Source organism: Mandrillus leucophaeus, unplaced genomic scaffold, assembly GCF_000951045.1.
Source record: "Mandrillus leucophaeus isolate KB7577 unplaced genomic scaffold, Mleu.le_1.0 Scaffold7, whole genome shotgun sequence".
In the NCBI taxonomy this organism is placed as follows: domain Eukaryota; kingdom Metazoa; phylum Chordata; class Mammalia; order Primates; family Cercopithecidae; genus Mandrillus; species Mandrillus leucophaeus.
The window spans coordinates 7,372,825-7,383,521 of record NW_012107585.1 but is presented as its reverse complement, the minus strand read 5'-3'; the positions used below and the strand labels follow the sequence as shown (position 1 = coordinate 7,383,521).

Sequence of the window (10,697 nt, the reverse complement as noted above, 5' to 3'; positions counted from 1 at the left end):
CCGTCACTATTGCTCTCAACGCTGTCATGATGTCCTTGTGGAAGTCCCCTAAATGCAAAGACACTGTTTCTCCACAGTGGCTACCAGAGGCAGGGTGGATGGGTCAAGGAGTGTGTGCTGTTCCTTGTCCAATTACCCTCCAAACAGCCATCCCAATTTACACTCCCATCCGCAGAGGAAGAGAGAATCTGGGTCCCTGAACCCATACCAACAGTGGATGCCATATTTTAAAACTGTTACTAAATCGGCTGGGTGCGGTAGCTCACGCCTATAATCCTAGCATTCTGGGAGGCTGAGGCGGGACGACTGCTTGAGCCCTGGAATTGGAGACCAGCATGGACAACATGGCAAAACCTCATCTCTACAAAAAAAAAAAAAATCTAAAAAAATTCACTGGGCGTGGGGCTGCACGCCTGTAGTCCCAGCTACTTGGGAGGCTGAGGTGGGAGAATGGCTTGAACCTGGAAAGCAGAGATTGCAGTGAGCTGAGATCGCGTCACTGCACTCCAGCTTGGGTGACAGAGGGAGACCATGTCTCAAAAAATAACTAAAATAAAATTGTTACCAAACTTACTAGGTGAAAACTGGCATGTCATTGAGGTTTCAGTATGTATTTCCCTAATAAGTGGGCTGGAACCATCTTAAAACCTTCCAACCAGAATACACACATTGTAAGAACGAGACTGGATCTAAACCATCGCTCTTCCCTTGTCGGCCTGTGCAAAAGTTCTGGGCATAAATTGGCTTTTCAAGCAACGGCCTGTGTGTTCCCCAGGAGTTATGGTGAGGGGCAACGTTTTATGCAGCTCTGTGTTCATAGCACTAACAGCACCAGGTAAACAACAGGCACTCAATAAATGTTGACATGAATGATGTCCGGGAGGTGTGGCTGGTGAAAGCAGCAGTTAATCTGGATGCCACCAGCACAGAGGTGACAGGAGATTGTTGCAGGTGCCACATGAGCTCATGGGGACAGGGTGAGATGTCCATCTACTTCTTTGTGCCCAGAAAACCCCCACTTCCACCCCTGTATCCTAGTCTCGCCTGTCAGAGTCTAAGAAGCCCCCAGGCTCCAAATTTCTGACAGCAAAGGCAGTTGGCCAGACTCCCCGACTTCCAGCTTGAAGAGCAACCAGGAAGTCTCTGCAACCTCCCAGAGCTCTGCAGAGCCACATGTCAGCCCTCAGCGCTTGGCGGGCGCCACACTCCTTTGTCCTGCTCCCAGAGCTCCCCTGAGAAATGCCCTCTGTCTAGGAGCAGCCTGAGGCAGACACAGACTCCAGGCAACAAGGCTGACTGAGCAGCAGCTTTTCATTTCACAGCTTGCCCTGCCCAGAGCCCCGCTCTGACAGATGCCACCAATAAACACAGCTCAGTGACATCGGGTGAGGCTAGAAATCGCTGCTTCCCTGGCCCGGCATTCACAAGCCCAGGCGTCCATCTGCACACCCCAGGGCTCTGGGCTGGTTGTGTGCACATGTGCTTATATAGCCGTTTTATTGTGATGTAATTCAGATACCATACAATTCACTCATTGAATATGTACAACTGAGTGGTTTTTAGTATATTCACAGAGTTGTGCAACTGTCACCAGAATCTATCTGACAACCTTTTTATCACCGCAGAAAGAAACCTACACCCATTTGAAGTCACTCTCTGGGCTCATTTCACCACATTAGTTAAAGCTTGCAGGGGCAGGCTGGGTGCGGTGGCTCAAGCCTGTAATCCCAGCACTTTGGGAGGCTGAGGCGGGTGGATCACGAGGTCAGCAGATCGAGACCATCCTGGCTAACACGGTGAAACCCCGTCTCCACTAAAAATACAAAAAATTAGCCGGGCGTGGTGGCGGGTGCCTGTCGTCCCAGCTACTCGGGAGGCTGAGGCAGGAGAATCACCTGAACCCAGGAGGCGGAGCTTGCAGTGAGCCGAGATCGCGCCACTGCACTGCAGCCTGGCAACAGAGCGAGACTCTCTCTCAAATCAAACAAACAAACAAAGCCAATTAGAGGCAGGCACCCTAGGCTGGCTCCCTAGAAAAGCAAACATGATCACCAAGTCATTACTCATTCTGGCCCAGAATTAACTGTAATAGACAAAGGCTGTTTTGCCCAGTTGCAGATCTGCTTGGCCCCTGTGGGGAACCATATCACCCCCACACTCAGTCCGGGTGACTGGAATAGAGCTCAGTCTTATATCCAAGCACATGACCCCCCAGCCAACCAATCAGGACCCTCTGTGGCCCTCTGGCAACAGTGACTGGCTCTCAGAGATCAGTAGGTCACCCGAGCCCGGCCAATCAGAAGTCTGTGTCAAGATTCCAACTGGGGTGGAGTGAGGTCTGTCAGCTCAGGGGTTACTTTTGGCGGGAGGCCCGCCTGGGGGCCGCTGGGAGTCATCGCAGGGGAAAACGGAACAGGGAGCTGGAACCGGGCCATGAACATTGCCTGAGCCCTTCTGACCTCCTTGAATGGAAATTCCCAGTGACATGGGCCCATGAGACCCCTTCAGGGTTAGTCTCTATGGGATGAGTTTCCATCATTTTCAAGTTTACAAGAGAAGCTGACTTGCTTACTGTGCTAAGCTGATGAGTGGCATCTCACTTGGCAGGCACCAGACACAAACCGAGAGTGGCTGCATCTCCCGATGCGGAAGTCCCCACCCCTACCTGCTCCCCTGACCACACCTCCCGTCCCAATTCAAATCTCAGGTACAGCCAGAACTGGACAAAAGCGCCTCCATCAGACCAAAAGAGGGCAGCAAGCACCCAGGAGGCCCACAGGGTTCAGCGATGCTGTCTCTGGAATGCCGTTGTGGCCCCAGGACCCTTCCTCACGGCAGAACTTGGGTTTGGGTCACTTCAACAAAGACCGTGGGGTGTTGACGGCGCGCACCAGCCCTGGGCGGATGCTTCGGGATGAGAAACTAGAGTTCATCCCAGTCTCACCTCCCACGGCCTCCACACAGGCTCTCCTGCAAGGGCTTCTGAGCCACTCCCTGGTAAAGAGCAGGAGGGGAGGCCTCCAAGGCATCTCCCTTGCCTGACCCCAGGATCAATCAGCCCTGAGGAGGAGCTGGGGGAGGGCGGAGACTAAATCTCCAACAGATGTGGAAGATGAGTCACAAGTTTGAGTCACTCGGATTTAGCCCACCTGCCTTGCCCCCTCCCCCACAAGCTGGCCCCAGCTCCTGTAGTCATTAGGTTGGTGCAAAAAATGACTGCAAAACACAAATACTTTTAGACCACCCTAAATAGAAGATAACGCATCTGTTTGCATGTATTCGGGCCCAGAGGCCCTATTCCAGACTCCACTTGCCCATTCAAACCCCTTCCTCAGACCACCAAGCGGAGACAGGCCTGGAGGAAAGGTTCCATTGCAACCTCAAGTTCCTTGAACTATATCTGCCATGAAAAGGTCTTTAGTAAAAAAAAACTCTGGGCTGGATGCGGTGGCTCACGCCTGTAATCCCAGCACTTCAGAAGGCCGAGGTGAGCAGATCACCTGAGGTCAGGAGTTCAAGATCAGCCTGGCCAACATGGTGAAACCCCATCACTACTAAAAATACAAAAATTAGCTGGGCATGGTGGTGGGCACCTCTAATCCCAGCTACTCGGGAGGCTGAAGCAGGAGAATTGCTTGAACCCAGGAGGCAGAGGTTGCAGTGAGCTGAGATCGCACCACTGCACTCCAGCCTGGGCGACAGAGCAACACTCTGTCTCAAAAAAAAAAAAACCTCTGTGGGTGCTCCCAGAAGGCAGTGTGTGAGTTATCTTGGAGTCCCTTAGTTCCTGTCTCTTATACACATCTAGATGTGTATAAGAGACAGGATTACAGGCGTGAGCCACCACGACTGTCCCGGTCACTTCTTTTTATGAGAAAGTATGTTTCTTATTGTGTTAAGCCAGTCTGAGTTAGGTTGTCTGTTGCTCATAAGCAAGAGGCTAATCAGAAACAAGAGTTGCTGCATCAGCAGCATCAGCTTTCCACCTTCCTGGATCCGAACAGTCACAGAGCAACCCCCCAAGGAGGAGAGGAATACAGCCTGAGGGTGTCGGCCCCCATCTGATGCCCCTCGTGACATTTCCGTTTGACTCCTCTTGTGCTCCCCACAAAGCCAGACCCCCAGGTACCTTGAGCCGTTGCTGATGAGAATACTCTCCCGAATGGTCAGGGTGCAGTAATACCACACCAGCAGGAAGTTGAAGACTTCATCAGTCACCCTGTGCAAGGAAACAGCCCCCGGGAGGGGTACAGGCATGAGAACCAGGCACAGCCATCCCACCCTCACCTCACAGAGCAGCAAACCAGGCGGAGGGCTGCCCACAGCACACACTGCCTCTGGAAGCCCTTATGACACCAGGGAGGCAGGGGGAGCTTGGTCTCTCGGGCATCTTGTCCCGGCCCTGCAAATGCCTCTGCACCTCCTCATCTTTCTCCCTGAGTCCCACCTGTGCTTCAAGCTCTAGCTGAGTCTTCCCCTCCTTCCCTGACCACTCAGCCCAGGGCAACCTGTCTGTCTTCTAAACTCTTCCCGTGTGATGTGAAATTTCTGGTGGGATGTTAATGGAAGGACTTTAAGAATGGGACACCTGGCCAGGCGTGGTGGCTCCCGCCTGTAATCCCAGCACTTTGGAAGGCCAAGATGGATGGATCACTTGAGGCCAGGAGTTCGAGACCAGCTTGGCCAACATGGTGAAACCTCATCTCTACTAAAAATACAAAAATTACCAGGGTGTGGTGGCACACATCTGTAGTCCCACCTGCTTAGGAGGCTGAGGCAGGAGAATTGCTTGAACCCGGGAGGTGGAGGTTGCAGTGAGCTGAGATTGTGCCACTGCACTCCAGCCTGAGCAACAGAGCGAGACCCTGTCCCAAAAAAAACAAAAGAATGAGAGATTTAATGTTCTATTGTAGGTTGCCCGCAGTGTTAAGATATAAACTCCCTCTGTACCCTTAAAGCATCTGTAAACTTTGTTACACGTATTTAATACAAAAATTACCTATGGGCCCCACCGTCTGTGATGTTACAGTGTTAGAGTAGGTAGCTAGTCAGACAAAAACAGGGCCCCTCCAACCAGGAATGTCAGGCGACCATCAGGTAATGGCCAGGTGGTTGTTAACTGTCTCTCTAAAATAATAATTGGCCGCATCCAGTGCCAGGGAAAGGCAGTCTCCCTACAGATAGGAAAAGCATGAAGCTGGTGATCAGCAGCCTCCTGGTAGGATCTCACTGCAACCTCTGCCTCCTGGGTTCAAGTGATTCTCCTGCCTCAGCCTCCTGAGTAGCTGGGACTATGGGTGCACGCCACGATGCCCAGCTAATTTTTGTATTTTTAGTAGAGACGAGGTTTCACTATGTTGGTCAGGATGGTCTCGATCTCTTGACCTCGTAATCCACCTGCCTCTGCTTCCCAAAGTGCTGGGATTACAGGCGTGAGCCACCGCACCCGGTCAAGCTTTTTAATATATTTTCATTCCTGCTGTAAAACTTATTTCTTCTTCTGCCTTACGCCCCTCAGTCAAATTCTTTCTTCTGAGGAGGCAAGAATGGAGATCGCTGCAGACCCGTTTGGACTGACTGCGGGGAACGTGAATACCACCACTACTAACACTAACGGGAGGACTTTAAAGGAGACCTGGCTGGGTGCGGTGGCTCCTGTTTGGGAGGCCGAGGCGGGTGAATGAGACTCCATCTCAAAACAAAAAACAAACAAAAAAAACCCAGGAGACTAGATGTTCCATGTTAGGTTGTCTGCAGTGTTAAGCTATAAACTCCCTCTGTCCCCTTAAACCATCTGTAAACATTGTTACATACACAAAAAAATCCCAGTGTGCCATATTGTCTGTAACACTAACTAAAGAACTCCTTTTCCTCCTCCATGGTAACCACAGCACGGGGCTGGACCGTCCACCTCCACAGTGACCAAAGCACAGGGCTGGGCCGTCCTCCTCCATGGTGACCACGGCGTGGGGCTGGGCTGATTCAGCCTTGAAGGCGACAGACCCGGGCTATGGAGCGTGCTGTACCTGGTCAGCATGGAGGGCCGGCAAACTGCTGTGTGGGGATTATCAGAGCCTCACCGGCCTCAGCCCTGCAATCTGTGAAGTGAGGAGGCCCACCCACCATGAGAGCATCCCCGGGGAAAAGAACTCTGGGAGAGAGCCAGTGACAGACGCCCCTCTGAGGGCTTCCCCACCACTGCCAGTCTCTTTAATGAGGCGCTGACAAAGGTTTGTCGGCAATTTTTTTTGTTTTTAGAGACAGAGTCTCACTCTGTCACCCAGGCTGGAGTGCAGTGATGTGATCATGGCCTTTTGTAGCCCTTAACCTACTGGGCTCAAGCGATCCTCTTGCCTCAGCCTCCTACGTAGGTGGGAATGCAGGTGCACAGTGCCGCATCAGGCTAATTTTAAAAACTTTTTTTGGACTGGGTGCAGTGGCTCATGCCTATCATTCTAGCACTCTGGGAGGCTGAGGCAGGTGGATCACTTGAGGTCGGGAGTTCAAGACCAGCCCGGCCACCATAGTGAAACCCCGTCTCTATTAAAAATACAAAAAATTATCTGGGCGTGGTGGTGCGCTCCTGTGATCTCAGCTACTTGGGAGGCTGAGGCAGGAGAATCGCTTGAACCCAGGAGACAGAGGTTGCAGTGAGCTGAGATCACACCACTGCACTCCAGCCTCGTAACAGAGTGAGACTCTATCCCAAAAATATAAATAAATAATAAATAAGTGGCCAGGCACGGTGGCTCACGCCTGTAATCCCAGCACTTTGGGAGGCTGAGGCAGGCGGATCACAAAGTCAGGAGATCGAGACCATCCTGGCTAACACGGTGAAACCCCGTCTCTACTAAAAATACAAAAAATTAGCCAGGCGTGGTGGCGGGGGCCTGTAGTCCCAGCTACTCGGAAGGCTGAGGCAGGAGAATGGCGTGAACCCGGGAGGTGGAGCTTGCAGTGAGCCGAGATCGCGCCACTGCACTCCAGCCTGGGCGACAGAGCGAGACTCCGTCTCAAAAATAAATAAAAATAAATAAATAAATAAATAAGTGACCCCGCCCCGGGGAGGCCCAGCTCCCTCCCTTGCCACACTCATTTCCTGTTCAAGTCATATTGGCCTCTGATGTCCTCAGAGCTGTGCTTCTGAGACTGTGGACGCTCTGTGGTGCTTCCAAAGTCATGATGGGCACCATATACTGCCCTGCTACTCTCAGGCACCGTCCTCAGCTAGTGTCCCCAGCAGCCCTGCGCAGGAGGTACCTGTCTTCTCTCTGCTCTCCAGGTGGGGGGTGTCAGCTCAGGAGAACAACTGACTCACCCACAGTCCCACAGCCAGGAAGAGGCAGAGCCGGATTTGAACTGAGGCCCTGAGATTCCAGGGTCTGTTCCTAACTCTCGAGACAAACTGTGAGCAATGGTTCAGCAAGGTGTGGGCACAGTGTCTGTTGTCTGCGACCACAAAGTAGGGTCACAGAGCTTCAAAGCAGTTGCATCCTCCTTTCATTTTGCCCCCAGGGCCCTTATAGTTGGTGAAAAGCATCTCCCAGTTTAGGGAGAGAAATGGAGGAGTTGGGGGGGCTTCCCTCCCTCCCTTTTATGCAGACAGACTGCACCCAACGGCCATTTCTGTTCCCATACTGGATAAGTCTGTGTGACACTGGGAGGTACATGGTACCTTCCCTGTTGGGGTCAAGGACAAAGACTTCAGGAGTTTGAGACTAGCTTGGACTGGTCGTAGCAAGACTCCACCTCCACCTTTGAGACAGAGTTTTTGCTCTGTTGTTCAAGTGATTCTCCTGCCTTGGCCTCCCAAGTAGCTGGGATTACAGACGCATGCCATCATGCCCAACTAATTTTTGTATTTTTTCAAGAGACGAGATTTTGCCATGTTGCCCAGGCTGGTCTTGAACTCTTGGGCTCAAGCGATCCTCCAACCTCAGCCTTCCAAAGGGCTGGGATTACAGGCATGAACCGCCACACCCAGCCCATCTCAAGAGTCTTAATCACATCTGCAGAGTCCCTTCTGTAAGGTAACTTATTCACAGGCTCTGGAGACGAGGACATGAACATCTTTGGGGACCATTATTCAGCACTAGGCAGGGACTAATTATTGGGAACTTACAACCTTGCAGGCATTTTGCATAGACGATCACTCTAGACCCTTGGACACTACAGAACTGGTTCTTAAAGCAGGTGCACTTACCACTTCCCTGTCGGCACGACTTCCACCTGCCAGAACCCGCCACTCTGGGTGTTCCTGGGGGCTTTATCAAGCCACCAGCATCTATTCTGCTGGTGCTAGGTGCAGATCAGAAGGGTGGAGCAATTAACACCCTCTGGGGACAGTCCTCAACTGCCCCAACTGATAGCAATTGCTGGATAAATACCCCAGCTCCCTCACTCTCAGGTGGGATAACTCTGAGGCATGTTCTACGCTGTCCCCCCATTCCCTAGCAGTATTGAGCCCCAGCTGCCCGCAGGATAATGCTTTCTCGTCTCACTTCCTATTCCCATACCAGTGTCTCCTGAGATCACCTCCTGAATAAATGACTGGCACTAAAATGCTTGTCTTGGGGGTCTCTTCTGGGCCAACCCACACTAAGACAGTACTACTTCCCATTTTACAGATCACGCAGACGGCAAGCATTGGGGTAAGGTCCAAACCCAAGCCCACTCAAGCCAAACTTAACTCTGACTACCTCTTTCCTAGCCTGGTTCAAACCCGATAGAGGACAATCCTAACCAGGCACAGCCTCTTGGCCTCAAGGCAGCAGAAGGAGGCTTCCAACTCTCCTGCCACCTCACCAAAGCCTCCAAATGCCTAAGTAGTACTGGTGGAGGATGTCCTGGAGCCTGCGGAAAAGTTGAGGAGGCAGACACAGAGAGGCCCAGGACTCCACTTCAGGTCACACAGCTCATGAGTGGCAGAGCTGGACCCAGAACCCTGCAGGTCGCTGGCCATGCCCAGCTGCGGGCTTAGTGGTACCAAGAAGGGCCTCTGGGTTGGGAGCCTAGCCAGGAAACCATTCCAAGGGCGGCAAGAGGAAGAAAAGAGAATCCTGCTCCGTGGATGCACTGGCTATGAAACTGTGAGCCTTTTTACGTGTACCCAGTCTTAGCACAAAACAATGACGCTAACCAGTGCTAATAAACAGGCGCCAGTCTAACCAGTCTCCAGACACAGCTTCTGCCCTCCAAGCTGCCCTGCCAAGGAGCTCCTGTCGCCCTCACTGTATCTGTCAAGAAACTAAGGCTGGGAGAGGTTAGTCACTTGCCTAAGGTTAAACAGCAGGGCAGGCTTCCCAGGGGCACCGGCACAGAGATGAACGGCCCGTCCAATCCCCCTCCTCTGCCCCATTTTTAGCCTATGGAAGGTATACTGGGTTGAACAGCATCCTTCCAAAATTCATGTCCACTGGGACCTTACTTGGAAACGGGGTCTTTGTAGATACAATTAGTTAAAATGAGGTCATGCTGTGTTAGGGTGGGCTCTAAATCCAGCGTCTAGCTTCCTTATACTAGGGAAGGAGGCCGTGTGGCGTGGTGACAGAGACAGAGACAAGTGAAACACAGCTTTAGGCTGAGCAATACCAGGGCTTGCTGGCAATTCCCAGAAGCTGGAGAGGTGAGGAAGGGTCCTCTCTCTGCGAAGCCTGTGGGGCAGCACGGCCCTGCCGCGCCCTGCTTTCAGACCGCCGGCCTCCAGAACTGTAGGAAACGTATCTGCTGTTTTAAGCCCCCAGTCTACGGTACTTAGTTACGGTGGCCCTGGGAGATGAACACAAAAGCAGGTAGGAGAAAAGGAGACTCCCAGGCCCTCGGGGAACCTTGGGCCTCAGGACAGCACAGGTTTGCCTTCGGAGGTCCCTGGAGGTCCCTGTGAAAGGGACTCCGGCTGCACACTGACAACGTTTACCCTCTTTGAGGGGGGTACGTGAGGGGTGTTACAGATGTGCGCAGCCTTTGCCCTTGTGGAAACAGGCCAGGCTCTGGGCAGCAGACGAGCATGGGCCCAGGGCCTAAAAGAGCCTTTGTTTGGGCATTCAAGTGGCCAGACCAGCAGCCAGACGCCCAGTCAAGCGCCTGCCAGGCAATAAATGCTTGGCACGTGGGCCAAATGCCCAAGCCGTACTTGGCCGCTTCCCCTGGGTTTTGTTCCAGAGAAAGGAACAAAACCCCTCAGGCAGGGCAGCAGCAGCCCACAGCCTCACGGCATGGCTGTGCCCCACTCGGATGGCACCAGCAGCCGTGGAGCCCCCCAGCAGCGCCTCTACATGCCAGCCAGGGTGGAGCTTCCATGCACAGTGCCAGCTCCCTGAATTGTCACAGCCTTGTGAGGCAGAGACTCCCGTCACCCTTGTTTTACAGATGGAGAGACTGAGGCTCCCAGAGGGAACCTGCCCATAGTAACAGCCAGTTGGTCTCAAAACCATCTTTTTCTTTTCTTTTCTTTTTTGAGATGGAGTCTCGCTCTGTCGCCCAGGCTGGAGTACACTGGCGCAATCTTGGCTCACTGAAAGGTCCGCCTCCCAGATTCACGGCGTTCTCCTGCCTCAGCCTCCCAAGTAGCTGGGACTACAGGCGCCCGCCACTACGCCTGGCTAATTTTTTTTTTTTATTTTTAGTAGAGATGGGGTTTCACCGTGTTAGCCAGGATGGTCTCGATCTCCTGACCTTGTGATCCGCCTGCCTCAGCC

The 10,697-nt window shown here is 52.7% G+C and overlaps 1 protein-coding gene across 1 annotated transcript in view; it reads right to left on the bottom strand.

Moving 5' to 3' along the window:
* The window catches only part of TMEM120B (transmembrane protein 120B), a 77,722-nt gene that overhangs the window by 33,426 nt on the left and 33,599 nt on the right, over positions 1-10,697 (bottom strand). The window contains exon 6 of the mRNA XM_011964554.1: positions 4,130-4,219. Coding sequence (XP_011819944.1) covers positions 4,130-4,219 — 90 coding nt within the window. The remainder of the gene's footprint in view (positions 1-4,129; positions 4,220-10,697) is intronic.